This window comes from Dryas octopetala, chromosome 5 (genome assembly GCF_963921425.1).
Source record: "Dryas octopetala chromosome 5, drDryOcto1.1, whole genome shotgun sequence".
Classification (NCBI taxonomy): Eukaryota; Viridiplantae; Streptophyta; class Magnoliopsida; order Rosales; family Rosaceae; genus Dryas; species Dryas octopetala.
In genome coordinates, this window is record NC_141370.1 from 9,434,876 (window position 1) to 9,452,803 (window position 17,928).

Consider the following 17,928-nt stretch of genomic DNA (forward strand, 5'->3'; position numbering starts at 1 on the left):
TTAACGCCATTTTGATCTTCAGATTATTACACTTGTATTAGTTTGATTCTCAGATTTCTAATTTAGAAAAGTAAGGACTCTAATTTTTTCAATTTTACCAATTGAAGTTATTCCATCAATTTACACATTTTCTATCAAAATTTAGTGGGGAATGAAGGAAGGAAAAATGGTGCATGAGGGAAAAATGGTAAAATATAAATGAAAAAGACCATTTTGCCCTAAAAAAAGACTCTACGTGATTGGCACATGGTGCTATGCAAACGAAAATTTGAATAAAAAATGTGTAAATTAACGGAATACCCTCAATTGGAAAAAATGAAAAAATCAGAGTCTTTAATTTTTCTAATTAGAAGTTTAGAAATCAAACTGATATAAGTGCCCTAATAAATAAGTTGGTCTGTTTTATTATAATTAAGTCGTTTGTTTTACTATAATTACTTAATAGTTAATAAGGTGGCTTTGGACGTTCCAACTTCCAAACAAAGCATGCCAATCTAAATTGCTACTTGGTGTTTTAGCACCCCAAATATATGTCTAATAAATTATGGAGGCTACTTTAGGCCAGTGACCGGAAATATTGTCAACCTTTTCATCATTTGTAGGGTTATGTCTTCACAGTGTCACAATTTAATAATATTCAGCAAAAATATTAGGGTAAATAATAAAGAAATTTAGGCATTTATCTCAAAAATTAATTGGCAATAAGAGAAGTAGTACAATACCCTTATAAGCCATTATGTAAGATTATACTTTTTTAATGTGGGACAACACTCTACATTCTCACACATTTCCGCACCTATGGAATCACTTTAAGCCAAACATGTAGACAACTTATACTTATATTGGGTGACGTGGCGCACGTGTGGTCACTGGTCCTAACACACGCGAGTGAACATGCTTTAATACCATAAAGAAATCTAGGCATTCATTCCAAAACCAATTAGAAATAAGAGGAATAGCCTAAAACCCTTATAAACTTTTATGCAAGGTTATACTTTTCAAATATGGGACAACACTCTATATTTTCACACATAAATACATAATTGAATCAGAAATAAGGGTGGGGCCAATTGCCTTAAATTTTGTTTATCTAATTGTTCATATACTACTGATACTTAGCATTCATCAATCAATTTACCAAGATAAAAAGGGTTGAGATATGAGTTACATATGCATCTTTTTGTTCTTTATCTTCCTTTCTTTAAACAATACTTACAAATCTCACAAAACTTATAGAAAGAGAAAACTAATAAATAGAGTCGTTCGTGCGTCTTTGAGTACTGAAACTGTATCCCACTTTGTTGCACTATTAAATGGAGAAGGCAACTAGGAGACAACCCAGATGAGAGAGAAAATTGAGTGACTTAGATCATACACGATCCATATGAGAATTTAAGTTTTATATATATATATGGAAGGCCAAAATTGGAAATAGCAATACAAGTAATAATAATATATTGAAAAAATATTTTTTTAAAAAGAAAGTGCAATTGGTGAAAAGTAAAGTGTGAAAATCACCTCCTTCGGTATGATCGACTAACATGAGGGACAAATGAAAAATAACACATTTAAAAGTTAATTTCCTTCAACCCTATATTAGTTTTACAATCGCGTAAAATTTATGTGTTTGTCCCTCATATTTGCCGAACTCCCCTATTTATATAGAAGATATAAATACTTAAAGAAATATCCCACGTCCGGATTGAAAGCCTTGCGTAATATAATACTCAAAGATATGGTAATTTCTTTTTCTTTTTTTTTTTAGGGTTGGGGGGTGGGGGGGGGGGGGGGGCGGTGGGGTTGGATGATTCGTTTTTACATTGTATCAATTAGCAATTCACATGTCACTCAACACCCACACCTACTCCAACGCCATCTTTTTTTTTGGCTAGGAACTCCCACGCCTAATATAACTATATAAGTTGTCAACGTGTTTAACTAAAATGAAATCACATGTGAGAGAGAGCGTTAAGATAAATATCTCACATTAGGAATGTAAAGCCTTGTATATCAAAATATAAGATAAAAGTATTGAGTCTTTTTAATTCATTAATAATTAATTTTGAGTTGAATGTTTTAATTTTTATAATATAGACATATATCATGGTTTTAATGTTCTTTTTTCAAAAGAAATCTAGAGAAAAATTTAATCACTTTTAATTTCTTATATATGTAGAGCAAGTATGACTCTTTGCGGCACGAATTAATAGCAGTCTAGCACTGACAAGTCTACGACTCTGCCACCAGTACTTCAGGTGGACCAAATTAGATCAAACCCATGATGGGCCCAAATGACTCAAACGACATCGTGGTCTTTTCGATCTTCATTGTGGGAGTCGCGTGAGGGGCTTTGCACGTAGTAGACTCTTCACCTCTGAGCCAGTCTTAGTGTGCATTGTATTTTGGTGGTGTTGCAATTGATTCGAGTTTTGTTTTGATTTCACTTGTTTTTGTGTTCTTCACTTCTTCTTGGAGGTGACTTTAATGGAAGGGTTGCTTTGAGAATTGAGAGTACATGTGATGCAGCGTGGGTGGTGGTTTGTAGAACTCAAATGGAAGTAAGAAATGAAAAGGATAGATAGGTTATTTACTACACTTAAGCTCCTCTTAATTGTCACTAATGCTTAATCAATGTTTGTTATCAGTGTGTGACTGATTACAGTATACCTTACCGCAATGGAGAAGAAGACAAAAGTGCATGGGATCGGAGTGTTTAACGTTTGTGATCATGTACATAGTACATCTATTGTGTGTGAGTTTTGTTTTGGCTTTTTTTGTTTTTTAAGGTTAAATCAATAGGGGAGCAACACAAAACCCATTTTTGAACCTGCCAAAACTTAGAAACTGTTAGACAGGAACTACAGTTTCCAACCTCCCAACTAAAAGGTTTGAAGAAAAACACTTAATTTATACATTCATCTCTTGGGATCTCTGCGAGAAAGAAGAGAGAAGTTAGTGGTAAATAAGATATATCATTGTCACTGTGCAACCCGTGACAACCAAAGAGATGTTTAACAACACAATCACCAAAAAGGACATTCGAAAATTCAGAACAAGCATCATTCATCGATCGAATCATTGCCCACATACTAAGCTGGAGTTCAAAGAAAATTCAAAACTACAACATGCTGCAGAGATTGACTGATGAATGAAATTGGCTGCCTGCTTCAGAACTACAACATGACAGTAATAACACATAAGGTGAGATACAAATATGGAACATTTAATATTATTATACAGTAATCAACCGAATCCTAAGTGGCATTTAATTTCTTGTAACTATTTTGACGATTTTGCCATTGAAAGGTGGTCACATGATATGCATGTGACCAATTTTAAACAGAAAATGTAACACTGATGACGAAAAGTCTTTATTTGACACAAAATCAAAGTTATAATCCACTATTAATACAAAGTGAAATTCATTGAAAGATAAGGAAAAACAAATATAGAAATAAACAAACAAGAATCCAAGTGCTCTTAAGTTTCTCTTCAAAGGAAATAACAATTTGATCTAATAATGACACTTCGTTTCTTCTTTGTAGGAGTTTCTTTATTAAAAAACTCGTTGACGAAAATTAAAAAAAAAAAAAAAAATTTCCCGAAAGGAGAGGGGCCGTGGAACTCTACATTGGGCTTTGGTAATAATAAAGAAGATGGCAAGACCGCCAACGAAGTAGACAAGACCCAACTCACCCGAGACATACGCTGCTGTGACTGCTACCTTCTTCTATCCTTCTTTCCCTTTCATTTGTTTTTTCAAATAAAACGAGCCCGCATCTACTCCCTCACCCCCACACCAACTCATCCAATAATCTCCCTCCACGTCACCACCCAAGATTCATACTATCCATACACCCAAGCGTGGCAGGCTGTGTTGGTGGACTCACAGTAGATACAGTGAATGCTGCCACACAGTTCTCACTCTCACATAATTGTCTCTAGTAATAATAAGTGTAATAAGATCTTTGGGGTTCCATAAATCGAACCCATTTTTTATGTTTTTTGGCTGAGCGATCTGATTTAGCAGTGGGTTCAGTCGAGTTGTGTGGTGTGTAGCAATGGCGAGTGGAGCAGGAGGTGGATATGGAGATTCGAGTCAGAAGATAGACTACGTGTTCAAGGTGGTGCTGATAGGGGACTCGGCGGTGGGCAAGTCTCAGATACTCGCCAGGTTTGCCAGGAACGAGTTTAGCTTGGACTCTAAGGCCACCATCGGTGTTGAGTTTCAGACTCGGACCCTTGTCATCGAACACAAGAGCGTCAAAGCTCAGATCTGGGACACTGCTGGCCAAGAACGGTCTCTCTCTCCTCTTTTCTCACAACCCTTTTTTTTCAATCTTGCATATGGTTTCTGGGTATTCTGATAGTTTGCAACAGTTCTAGTACACTTTCTGATTTTCAGCTTTAGTAAAACCTTTTAGCCGTTTGCTTTGTGTGACCCTTTTTGTTTTGGGGGTTAATTGTGTGCTGATATGATTTAAGTGAATTACTGAGAAAATGTTGCATTTGTAAGCTGGATATAAAATGATGAGAACATAACTGAGAACTTAGATCCATGTGTTTATATTGATATGGCTATCCTCTCAAATGATTAGAAAATTTGAATGCTTTTTCAATGCATGGCAATGAAATTACATACCCTTTTCTTTATGTGATCCATGTATTGCTTAATTGTAAATATTGCCTAGTGATATGTTTGTCAGTTACAAAGATAGGAAATTATGTTGAATAGGTATTCCACTTTTGGCCTTTGGTTGGATCATTTTGGCCTTTCTTTGCAACCATGGATATTGCCATGGATGATACAGCATGGAAATAATTTTACCTTTATTAAATGATGTAAAAAATTAATGTGTTGACTTGCCCCATTTGAGAACCAGCCCCTCCCCCTTGGGCGGGTTAACGTAATTGTAATCATTAATAAATTTTAATTGCTAAAATTGAAACTATAAGGGCCAAAAGAATTGGGTCCTAACTATAGGGATAAAAAATATAATTTGCCAAAAATTAATTTCTGGACTTCCCCCATCTGTGAGTCACCCTTCTCAGCGGGCGGGTTCTATACCCTGCCTCTATTTTTGGGGAGTGGGAAGGGATCATTACAGGGGTGAGAATTGTTGTCTTTTATATTGATGCTTGATTGTGGATAAATTTACCTTTCTCCAATTATATTTGGTTGACAGCTAAACTGGTTACCTTTGTCAAGGTTATGACTTATTGTTCTTTTATTATTTTGTCATTTTAATTTTTGAAGGATCTACCATATATTTTACTACTCATTTCTCCAACTATGGTGTGGATTGATATTCTTCTTGTAGAAAACTTATTTGTTTGTACAGTGTGAATGAGAACTCATTCATCTTTTGTCAGTTTTGTGGGCTATCTCCTAATATATGATGATCCATGCTTCAGTTATTTTTATGCTATCTTGATGAGAAATTACTGCATATATTAGTGTAGTGTTGGATTCCATTCAACTTCAAAGTTTATCCAAATGAATTATGAAGTTAATGGAATTTTTTTTTTTAAAAAAAAAAGCCAAATTTTGTACCCTTTAAAAGACTTTTTAGCACTTTCACTTTCCGGGCATGCCAAAATCTTCTCACCTGGTTTCTTCTAACTTTCACCAATGGTGTATTGCCAACTGATGATTCTACTTCTGGTCTTATGGTGTTTTGAGCAGTTATAGAGCGGTCACAAGTGCATACTACAGGGGTGCTGTTGGAGCAATGCTGGTTTATGATATAACCAAGCGCCAGAGCTTCGATCACATACCCCGTTGGTTGGAAGAGCTGCGTAGCCATGCTGACAAGAACATTGTCATCATTCTGATAGGCAACAAAAGTGATCTCGAGAACCAGCGTGCAGTCCCCACTGAAGACGCCAAAGAATTTGCTCAAAAGGAAGGACTATTTTTCCTAGAGACCTCGGCATTGGAATCAACTAACGTTGAGACTGCCTTCTTGACTGTGTTGACAGAGATATTCAACATTGTTAACAAGAAGAGCCTGGCTGCTAGCGAAAATCAAAGTAATGGCAACCCTGCATCTCTGTCTGGAAAGAAGATCCTTGTCCCAGGCCCTGCACAAGAAATCCCAGCTAAGAGCATGATGTGCTGTTCATCCTCGTGATTTGGTCGGACTGTTGATTTCTCTAAACATGGGATATTGGGATGCTTTCTTCTACATTCTTAATTAATACTAGCAAATTTTGAGGGGTGTGATATATGTTCTTTGTATATTTATAACATTGCTTTAGTTTAGTTTGCATGAGCTGATTTTGCATGTTTGATATGGGCGAAGAACTAAAGATGAAGCTGATTTGGGTTTGCCTATTGTTCGTCTTTTCTTTTAAATCTGTTCATCTGTTCTCTAATTATGATTGAATGCATGATTGAGGTGAAGTTAAGCCAAAATGGTTGATTCCCATCTGATCTCAGCCTTGTCTGGTATACATTATTCATTTCATTTTGTATTCACCCGGCAAAATAATAATAGTTATTTTCAGCCATTACCTTAACAGTGTAGTTATGATAAATTGATAATCATCACTTTTTTGAAATACAAGGCTTAATATTTATTGGCTTATAATTAAGCTTTTGAATCTTTCAACATGGCACACAGGCACAGGTGGCCACATTCCTTTTTCAGACTAATTTTGGTAGGGGAGGACCATTGACTACCGAACCACCACCGACTATTTTGGTAGTTTTCGGTTGGTTATCGATGCTCACAGATCTGGGCTGTGGGATGGTGGTGGCTGTGGAGGCTTCAGATCTGAGGAGAGGGGAGAGAGACACCGTGGAGCCTATTGGCTTCATCTTCCTCACGAGGAAGGAAGACTCTGCAACCAGAAACCATAGAAGAGAAGAAGAAAAGAGAAACAAGGAGGTGTTGTTTCGGTAACGGTAACCAACAGTTTGAGATTTCCAAACTGCCACCGACAAGCATCGGTTCAGTAGAGAACTGCCACTGTCGATTCTACTTCGATTTTTTTCGATTAATCGGTCGGATTTCCCAGCCCTAAATTTTGGTATTGTAATTTTTCTAATAAATAATTCATAAACCTAATTGATAACTTTTCTTTACAAAACCAGCTTGCAAAGATATGTGTTCTAAATTCATATTATCAAGATCTTAACATCGTCTCAGCTAGATCTTATTTTTTATAACAGCCTCCATCAGATGGCCATATGAACATTGCTTTCTACATGCAGATGTGGTAGTCGGTTTTGATGCCAAATGACTAGGGTATAACTTGTTTTTAAAAACTTGACTTGCAAGGAATGAATGCCCAACGACTCTTATACTAGCCCAAAATGTTTTAATTTTTCAGTGTAGGTTGTTCAGATCCTAACAGATTTGATCTTAAAATTTCCATTTCTCAAACCCTCGCATTTTATCTGTCTCGAAGAAAGACCTCACACTCTATCGAACATACTAGTCCAACATAACATTTTCCCGAACTTTCAGTAATTTTCCAAAGTTCCAAGTCATCTTTGTTCCATGCTATGACAGTGATTTGCAGGATAATACAACCCACTTCATAGTATTCTGAACGCAAAAGAATTCCACACCAAAATGCTATTTGTTCTCAAAGATTAGGCACCAAATTGATAAGGCAAAATACGAAGATATCTTCCATGTTTAAAACAAAAAAGAAATCTAATTTTGTAGAAGACTTAAAAGACAACATGAAATACTAGCATATCAATTAAAACACCCTATCTTAAATTATCTAATTAGAGTACAACATTGAAAGTCTGGAAGTCCAAATGTTGTCGCTTAACCCTCAGTCCCCGTTGTGATACTTTCTTTGTCACCATTCTTTTCCATATCCTTCATGTCCTGTACCTCATCCCCCTTAGCATTAGAGGCCTGGTCTTCCTTCTCCAAAGATCCCTTTTTGGTTTCCATGCGATTCAATAGTCTTTCTAGCAGTTCTTGGCAGTCGATTGCAGTGACCATCACAGACAAACTGGACCTACCTTTCCAGCATCCAATGGCTATTGTTGAATCATCTACTTGAATTGGATCTGACGAGGTTTTTCCACCTGCAGATATAAGATTTACTTAGGAAAATATAAACATAAATGTGCACTAGTTGTCCTTGACCACATGATGCTATATACCTTTACTCAAAACTATCAAACAGCACCCTTGCATTAAGCCTGATGCCTTCTGACCGAAATCAGCATCAACAAAATCAGCAAACTTGATACTTTTATATTCAAGAAGATGCTTGAAGTCCACCAGGGATGCATATAGAATCTGTTTGGTGATGTATGGAAGAAGAAGTGGCAATCCTTCAGATGATATCCGGAATGAGCAAGGTGCGAGATTTCCTTCTCTTGCTGTTTGTCGTTCCTGTTCAGAACGTGGAGAAATTAGAGAGTTTTTTTCTTATCACAAACAGTAAGATGACAATCCAGCTAAATATTTAAAGGAAACAACTGAATATAAAATGTTTTTGTTCATCAATCCAGAGCTGAACCAGAATTTGTAGCTTGAAGCATGAAGAACCTAGGATGAACCACTAATTATAACTAAAAATTCCACCGCTCAAGGATATAATAAGATTCACTTTTATTCTTTAATGCCAGAGCAAGCGTATAATATCCCGTATCCTTTATTTTCTCATTTATGTGCATTGCAACATTGGTCGTCTATTTATTTATTATTTTCGCTCTTTATATTATATTTCATCTTTTCTTTTGCCTATTTTTTAATTCTTTATGCTTTTGCTCCTGCTTTTACACTCCAAGAGGACTGTAAACAAGAAGGGTACTGGCATTTCTCTTGCTCATTGTCTTAGTTTACAGACACTATGGTATGGGCTTTAGCAATTGATTAACTTATCTAGGCATGACAATTTTGCACAACTTTCTTTGATCATGTCTCAAGAAATTGGGAACATACAATATGACAGGGCATTATTTTAAAGTAAAAAATTCAAGTTGATAGTTTGAAATACTTACAAACATCTTAAGCCCCACTGATGTTATCTTAAGTTGCTGTCCAACAGAGAAATTCAGTTCAAGAACATCTTTCACTGACTTTGAGACGAAGTAAACTCTCTTCACATGATTAGCATCACTGTTTCTTGTGACGAGGTGGCCATTTAATGGAAATGATTCATCAATGCCATAGAATGTCTTTATGCTAGTGATGATGGCTTCATCTTTAAAGAAAACAACAGGGTCAACCCCTCTCCACTTTCCTTGCATCTGCAACTTTCTCTTTCCTCCAGCTTTCTTGGGATCAGTTTCCCTATCACTAGGCATTTGGACTGCCTCTGGTACATTTTCTTCACATGTCATGGAAGGATCAGGTACCGAAACAGCCCCATCTGATTCATCCTTAATTAACTCTGCCTCTGAAGCTGCTTCTGAAAATGTCTCATCTGTACCATCTGTCAAACTAGCCACCAATCCACTTGTATCTTCAGTACCCTGATTCGGTAATTCTACATGTGGCTCATCATTTCTAGAGCACAAGTCCCCTTCCAGACTATTAGGTGTCCCCTGATTGGCTGCCCAATGAAACGGAAACAAGAAACTAAATTTAAAAAAAAAAATGAATTGAAACTTTGATTCTCTGATGAGTAATGTCAAAGCAGGACAAGGGAGCATGACATTTGCTTCAGATCCTAAACAAAGTACAGGTCACACATATTGCAATTGCAAATGACAGAATAGAAACAAGTTTCCTATATGGGATGGAACCAACAAATTCATATCCAAATAAGAAGACATTAGTACAGGTCACACATATTGCAATTGCAAATGACAGAATAGAAACAAGTTTCCCATATGGGATGGAACCAACTAATTCATATGGAAATAAGAAGACATTTAAATAATAATAATAATAATAAGGGAAAATTTTAGCAATAGGACTCTAACTTATATGCTTGTTCCAAACGAGGATACCACCTTCAAAGTGACCCAAACGAAGACTTTAACATTCTTTTTGACTCAAATAAGGATATACCGTCAATTCCGTTATAATTTGCATAATTTTTAGTGACATATTTGTCACTTTCATCATTATTTAAAAAATAGCTATAAAAAATTAAAAAATAACTAAAAGAAGAAAAACAAAAACAAAAACAAAAAAAGGGGGAGGATGCAGAAACCCCGTACCCCTAAAACTAACAGACGTTTTAACAAAAGAAACGGTATGTCCTTATTTGAGTCAAAAAGAATGTTAAAGACCTTGTTTGGGTCACTTTGAAGGTGGTATCCTCATTTGGAAAAGGCATACAAGTTGGAGTCCTGTTGCTAAGAGTTTCCCTGCTAATAATAAACTAACATCTTAGCAGACACACTACCCCAAGGCACTTCAACTCTTAAGAAATCAAAGATCCAATGACTTGGATGATACATGAACTCACTCACCTGGCAAAGGGGAATGCTTGTGGAAGACAGCAATGAAGAAAGCTCCACCATTTTGATCATGTGGCATTATCCTCATACAGCGTTCTAGTGGAAAATTAGAAACTTCCTCATCTAAGTCATTGGCTGGAGTTTCAGAATCCTCATTTGACTGCAATGCATCTTCTACAATTCCATTTCTACCATTCTCATGCTTTTCTTCCAGTTCCATGGTACCCTTGTGTTCCATCGGTTCTGCAAAGCTTCTGCCAGAAGGAAACATGCTGGGAACAATAACAGTTTTGCGATATTTGCTGACATTTTTGTGGGAAGATAACCAGCTACCCTTGTCACGTACCTGCATTGCCAAGTAAATGAATACAAAAATGTTGTATGCAACTCACTAGGTAAGGTTTGAATAATAGATTGCAATTGAGATCACTATCTTTATAGACTTGTGTTGCCATCCAATGAATAGCAAAAAATTTGAATTTGATGCATTAGGAGACAAATTAAAATGTTAACCCAACTTATACATGATCAAGCAGCCAAGTAGGATGAAAAGGTTCCACCTAACATTAATAATGCAGCATGGTGCACAGATACTGTATTGCAAAAGGAATTATTAACCCCTGCAGGTTTAGCAGGACAAAAAACGGATACATGCAATAATGTTTCCTCTCTCTTGTTTTGAGAGGTGAAAGGAATTATTTATAGCAAACCTTATTACAATTTTATATTAGTGTGGTGATTGCATGCCGCAAAAAAAGCTTAGATCCGATAATTTATAAGGCATCAACATAACAATAGCATTACAAAGTGATATTGGCATCCATCCCATTCAGTAACCAAAAAACCTACATGACACAAACTACGGGAACATTTCTTTATTCAAAAATATATTATTCCTATTAGCCTTTTTTCTATGATCTTTTGGGGCTTCAAATCCCCCCAACTACAAATTTAGTTTGGTCAGGGATTCAAAACCCAGCTTATCCATTTAACTTGATTTTGTGAAACCAACAAAATAGAAAGCACTAGCAAAAAAAGTAAACCTAACAACTAACCTTCCATTTCAAATCCCCCCAACTACAAATTTAGTTTGGTCAGGGATTCAAAACCCAGCTTCTCCATTTAACTTGATTTTGTGAAACCAAAAAATAGAAAGCACTAGCAAAAAAAGTAAACCTAACAACTAACCTTCCATTTTTTAAGACCCGGCCGCCGAACAAGTTGAGGAAGCTCACTAGAGACATCAATAAGCTCAAGAGACCCACCACATTTCCGCAAAATCTGCAAAAACGGAGACATGATGGTCAAATAGGATCAAGTGAAAGAAAAGTAGTCAGAACTCTTCTATGCATAATCACAGGACTAGAAAAAGGAACACTTCTCAAGAATAAGAAATTCATCTAAACAAAAGGCTAAAGAAGCACAACAAAAATTGATGTAACTCTGCATTCATATCAGGGTCAAAAGTGTCAAACACTGATAAATTTACTAACGTACCATTACACATCCAAACAGTTACATATATTAAAGACAAAACATAAAGCTGAAAATAACACAGGTCAACAATGAGAAAATAACAAATTACAAATTACAAAATCAATTAACCATTATGTATCCATTAAACAGCTTGCAAGATGTGATCAATGGTCTTTGCAGTAATCCAAGACTGAAAGAACTAATAATTGTTTTTCTTCACAGCTTCCAACATGGTTGGCATGGGACAAACTGTCATGGCTTACAAGCTCTCTGCAATCTTAAGAGCAAAGCACACTGTTGTGGCTTACAATCTTTGAACAAATCATGCCCGAAGTTATATAATTTCTTCAGGACTGTAGCTATCCATACAAACTTTTATTACAGAAACACCATGATAAAAAATATTTACACAAATGTATGATAATGGAGAGGAAGTAGGAAGCCAAGTTTACAAGAGATCCAAATGAGAGTAAAACTAACACCTTAGGATTTAATTTATGGTAGACTATGAGACTGCACAAAGACCTACAATTACTCTTTTTTGGTACTCTCCTAGAATTACTAATTAGTTACCTGCCTTTATTTCTAGAAGGCGACAAGAAATCAACACATAAATATTTAATTAGACAGATCCTGGATCTTGTTGTGTAGAAAAATAACCAAACATATTACCTCAGCAATCACAGCCTCATTCTCAACTGGATTCATAGAGCAGGTAGAGTAAACCATTCTTCCACCAACTTTCAGCAAAGATAAACCTGTAATAAACAATCTAATCTCAGCTATGTTTGGTATGCACACTGAATGAAAAAATTGCATTCCTTAAAATCATAGTTCACTGATTGACCAGAATAATAAATCCAAGTATGTTTACTCAAAATCAAAGACAGCAGGACAATGATAAGTTTGGTCCAAAATGACATTAGTTTAATCCCAGTAATTAATCATCACAAATTTTATATATAATCTAAAAGAGACGTCCAAAGTAAAGCAATGTAAGTAAAGGCACTAGGGCTGTAATCAGCATTTTGTAGAAAATGAGAAATAATATCCAGAATGAAACACATCTGTCAGGCAGGCACAAGTGACCATAAGCATTCATCACACAAATCGAACTGTCTAAAGAAGAAAATTCATTAGGATTTCACTTGTATGTGATGCTTCCAAGCCAATCATCTCATAACACATTAAGCATATAATGGACTTGCACTTACTTGTCCATGATTACTCAAAATCTCACAGAAAACTACAAATTTGAATTTCAACACTTACGGGAAGAAAACTAAAAAACACAGCCATACAATTATATAGAAATTATGAGTAAAAGTTTTTCATCAAAGATACCTCGCATAGCTATCTGAATTTGTAGATTATGGAGGCCATTGCCCAATCCTACATTCCTGTACATAGGCAAAACAAATCTTATCAACCTACCAAGAAAAAAATTATGACTGAAAATATAAGTTCTACCATTTCCTCCAGATATCAGGAGCCTTGCGAAGGGTACCGTCTCCACTGCAAGGGACATCACATAAAACACGATCAAAGACAAGTTGGCTGATGGGTGGCTGCAATTCAGTTCCTATTTCAGAAGCACTAGAGCAATTTCTTTTTGAACGGCAGCCAGGGAAGTGCTGAGCTTCGTGATTTGTAACTATCAAGTTGGCTGTGCACATTCTTTTTGTTTGATGGATGAGGAGATTACATCTTTGGACGTCAAGATCATTTGCTACAACCTAGTAATGGAAAAATAATAAAAGGAAACGTTTTTAAATGTGGTAGTAGAATGAGGGGAAATCCACGTCATATCAAGGCAAAATACAAACTAGAAGAATCAAATAGGAGATTGAAAGCCAGGATAATACTCTACACTTGGCCAAAGAAAAGACAGAACAGACCGGATAAAATCTGATGTAAATAACGTGAAACAGGATATGAATATAAAGCATACCAGTCCATCAGGTAGCAATCCTGGTTTTGTTGATCGGTGCATAATCTCAAGCAATTGGAATGTTTTTGAACCTGGTGCAGCACACACTGACAAAAAGTGAAGCATACAGTCAGAAAGCACCAGATTTAGTTGTTAAAAAAATTGAATGAATAACCTGTCACAACTTTATACTAAAAATATAAGAGATGGATTACTGTTAAAGATTTCCTTATAAACACTAAAAACCACACCGCAGAACAGAGAGTTCTCAAGAAAGAAATTTTCACAAAAAATTATGCATCTCCCATTCAACTATATTTTTCCCTCAACACTCCAAATTCAAAGATGGGCAGCTTAGAAACTCAGCATAGAACAGAAAATTAAAGTTTCACTCGACACTCAAAATTCCAAGTCCCATCATTTGTTGAACAAGGTTTTTAAATTTGCACACTTGAGAAAGGGGAAAAAAGATAAATACAACATAAGTTTGCTTACTATCAAATACAAAATGGTCTGGACGTACATCAAGGAATAGAGGAGGTACCTGTATCATTTAAAAAAAAAAAAAAAACAGAACTTGAGGATTAAGATAACGTGAACAACATGCACTGAAACACCCAACACTTTATAAATAAGTACTACACTGCAACATCAGAATGTAAACCATAAATGGAAGACTGTAAATAACATTGGCTCACCATGCTGACAGCTTCCTGTCTTGTGATGTTTCCAATCTCATTTTCAAGCTTTAAGAACTCATGAAACCTGAGAAATTCATATCATCAGAACAAGGAACTGACAGAAAATATAAGAATGAGGATTGATTAAAATTAAATTGAGTGATTGATATCATTTTGGACAACTTAGTCAACTTCTATATACGCAAGCAATTGAAGTGGGATCAACTTGGAAACCGGCAAAATTGTTATGGTAGGTACATTTTACTCATATAGGAACTCATTTGGGGGTACAAGAGCCATGATCAGCCATACATCTGGATTGAAAATTACTACAGGACAAGTGGCATAAGAAAATCTATCATACTACCAACCTATCCATAAATGGACTTTCACCCATTAGAATTACATAACGAGCACCACTTATGGTACAAAGTATCCTCACACAATACATCATTTACCTCTCAAGTGTTTGGTTCTTCCTCAGCTGCATGCGAGAAAAATTTGAATGCCAAGCAAGATTCTCAGGGTACCAAGCCAGTGGCCTAATGGGTTGCAGTTCACCCCCGTCAATTACCTGAACAGCATAGTTTAAATAATAACCATAAATGCATAACAATAACAACGAATGAGGCAACACAATTTGTCACTACATCACAATATTAAAGTAACCTACACGAGACCAACCTCATCTTGAAGAGATATCATAAAATCATTCTCCAACTGGTTTCGGATGTCTGAACAGAATTGGCTACTGCAAAATTGAAGACAAAGAAAGATATGAATCAGTCAAAGGACTCTATACGCAGAAGCTCAATTGGGAATTAAAATTCACACAGAATAAAGCCGCACTTGAAATACGAAAATACTAACAAAAACATTATAGCAATGAAGTTATTTAAATTACAAAATGAAAAGCCTCTTCTTTTGGTCTATCTATCATATTACCTTGAATTGATTCTGAATGCAGCGGGCAACGGCTTTCGAAGAACTTCCATGAATGCATCCCACTCTTCTGGGGCCACTATCCCTTGCTCCTACCACCATTATACGCATCCCACAAGTTAATAACAATCATAATTTTTCAAAAAAATTAAAAAATAAAAGAGCTGTATTACTCTAAAATACACACATATGGGTGTGTACAGCATATAATCTTACCTTATAATATTCATCGAATGCGGGGTTTTGAGTGGCAAAGGGCTGCCAAGAAGGATCGCCATTGTTGCCATTGCTGTTGTTGGTGTCAGTGGAAGGATCGGACTTGGAACGCTTCCAGACATTCTCTCTATTCTGGCGGAAGTGCTTTCGCTGAGTGCGAGAACCTCCTCTTCCTCTGCCTTTGCCGCCTCCCATTTCTGGCTCTGTAGCTCAACTGTTTGATGTTTGGTCTCAGCGAACCAGAGAAAGGACTTGCTTCTGCAGTTCTGCTTGCTTGCTATGCAGTGGGTTTTGGGGGGCGGTTATCGAATTCTTGTGCCGCGGAGGTCTTAGTAGTGTGTTGGTTTGGGCTCGATTTAGCATTGATGATAAGAAACACCAATCTTTGAGTTTTCACTCGGCCCACGATGCAAGTGGGGCCCATTTTTGTAAGCTCTCACATTTCTGTTTTTGGTCAAGTAAGCTCTCATATTTTTTTTCTTTGGCCTTGTGAATTTAGAGTGTAGGTTACTACGGAGTCTACGGGTGGCAATTATTGACACTGTTTTGTACTCAAAAAAGTCCTCGGCCACGTGTTGGCCCGAGGGTTTGCCATATGGCATTTCTTGGTGCGAGCGTGCCACTGCCTTGGGATGATACCTTGGCGAAAAAGAGTTAAACTCGGCCGAAGTGGATACGCCCTACCTAACTTCTATTCAAACAATAGCTTGGTTGAGAGAAAGGTAGACTTTTCTCAGCATGTGTTCTTTTTTTGCCTAGTCTCGTGCTAGGACTTCACTCGTTTGTATATACTCTCACTCTATGGTTAATCTCAAAAGTACAAACTACTGGGCCGAAGGTATTTTGACTTAAGTAAAAGCAATGAACTTTAATGTTGAAAACAAATATAATATAAAGGGGTGTGGTTGGTAAGTTACAGTAGCTCTCACTGCAAACCTGACCACGAGTCTGAAGAGAAAGTTTAGGGATTCAGTTAGATAAGTTGTTGCATTCAGTTTAAATAAGTCCTAGTCTTTAGGGTCCTTGCTTTGTGTTCCCAGCTACATCACGTTAGTTAGTTGTAAACGTGAGCTGGTCTTTCTCATTTTTGTTAAGTTTGTATAAGGCTATTTATAAGCCTATAATGCTCAATAAGATGTTGTCATTCCCATAACTGTTGTGTATTGTTCTTCTCTGCATTTCATTTCTTAACATTTTGGTATCAGAGCCCCCACTGGGCCTGACAAAATCAAAGCAGCAATCTTTGAGGTTCTTGCAGCAGCAAAGAAGATGACAACCGAAGGAACTTTTGTGCAGCCAGCTATTCCTCGTTTTAATGGTCACTATGACCATTGGAGCATGTTAATGGAAAACTTCCTGCGTTCTAAGGAATATTGGGGGCTAGTAGAGACTGGCTATGTTGAGCCAGAGAGTGGAGTGGCGCAGACAGAAGCACAGCGCAAGGATCTAGATGAATTGAAGCTGAAAGATCTGAAAGTAAAAAATTATCTCTTTCAGGCCATAGATCGGACGATATTGGAAACCATTCTCGTGAAGAATACTTCCAAACAAATTTGGGAGTCAATGAAGAAGAAATTTGAAGGGAATGCTAAGGTTAAGAGGTCACATCTACAAGCTCTCCGCAGGGAGTTTGAAACTCTAGAGATGAAGGCTGGAGAAGGAGTCTCCGAGTATTTCTCAAGAGTGTTGTCAGTGGCCAACAAGATGAGAACATATGGAGAGCAGATGCAAGACGTCACAGTGGTGGAGAAGATTCTCAGATCTTTGAGTGAAAAGTTTAATTATGTTGTTTGCTCGATCGAGGAATCCAAAGATATCGATCAACTCTCCATTGATGAACTGCAGAGTTCTCTGATTGTTCATGAGCAAAAATTCCAGCGATATACAGGAGAAGAACAGGCACTCAAGGTAACCTCTGAAGACAGATCCGGTGCACGAGGACGGGGTCAAGGTGCATACAGAGGCAGAGGAAGAGGGAGAGCCCGCCAGTCCTTCAACAAAGCAACAGTGGAATGTTATAAGTGTCACAAGCTTGGACACTTTCAATCTGAGTGTCCAAGCTGGAATGAGGAAGTCAACTATGCTGAAGCAGGAGAAGAAGAAGCGATGTTGCTCATGTCATATGTGGAAACGAACGATGCTCGAAGGGAAGATGTATGGTTTTTAGATTCTGGGTGTAGCAACCACATGTGTGGTGACAAGAGCCTATTCTGTAATCTCAATGAGGAATTTAGGCAGAAGGTAAAGCTGGGAAATAACACAAGGATGGCTGTGTTAGGAAAAGGCAACGTGAG

The 17,928-nt window shown here is 36.9% G+C and overlaps 2 protein-coding genes across 2 annotated transcripts; one reads left to right on the forward strand and one right to left on the reverse strand.

Moving 5' to 3' along the window:
• Positions 1 to 3,965: 3,965 nt before the first annotated feature.
• LOC147284083 (ras-related protein Rab11D) lies at positions 3,966 to 6,296 on the forward strand. The gene is made up of 2 exons (XM_086245895.1): positions 3,966 to 4,300; positions 5,687 to 6,296. Exons 1-2 carry the CDS (start codon positions 4,062 to 4,064, stop codon positions 6,132 to 6,134), a joined length of 687 nt encoding a protein of 228 aa, XP_086102021.1. The 5' UTR covers positions 3,966 to 4,061; the 3' UTR covers positions 6,135 to 6,296.
• Positions 6,297 to 7,589: 1,293 nt separating this feature from the next.
• On the reverse strand, positions 7,590 to 16,065 carry LOC147284084 (S-adenosyl-L-methionine-dependent methyltransferases superfamily protein). Its single transcript, XM_086243764.1, has 15 exons — positions 15,635 to 16,065; positions 15,422 to 15,510; positions 15,161 to 15,227; positions 14,935 to 15,050; positions 14,495 to 14,561; positions 14,292 to 14,340; positions 13,818 to 13,903; positions 13,337 to 13,602; positions 13,211 to 13,266; positions 12,539 to 12,624; positions 11,579 to 11,671; positions 10,403 to 10,736; positions 8,981 to 9,534; positions 8,135 to 8,369; positions 7,590 to 8,056 (listed from the first exon to the last, which is right to left on the reverse strand). The coding sequence occupies exons 1-15, from the start codon at positions 15,827 to 15,829 to the stop codon at positions 7,788 to 7,790; spliced, it is 2,562 nt and encodes an 853-aa protein (XP_086099890.1). The 5' UTR covers positions 15,830 to 16,065; the 3' UTR covers positions 7,590 to 7,787.
• Positions 16,066 to 17,928: the final 1,863 nt, after the last annotated feature.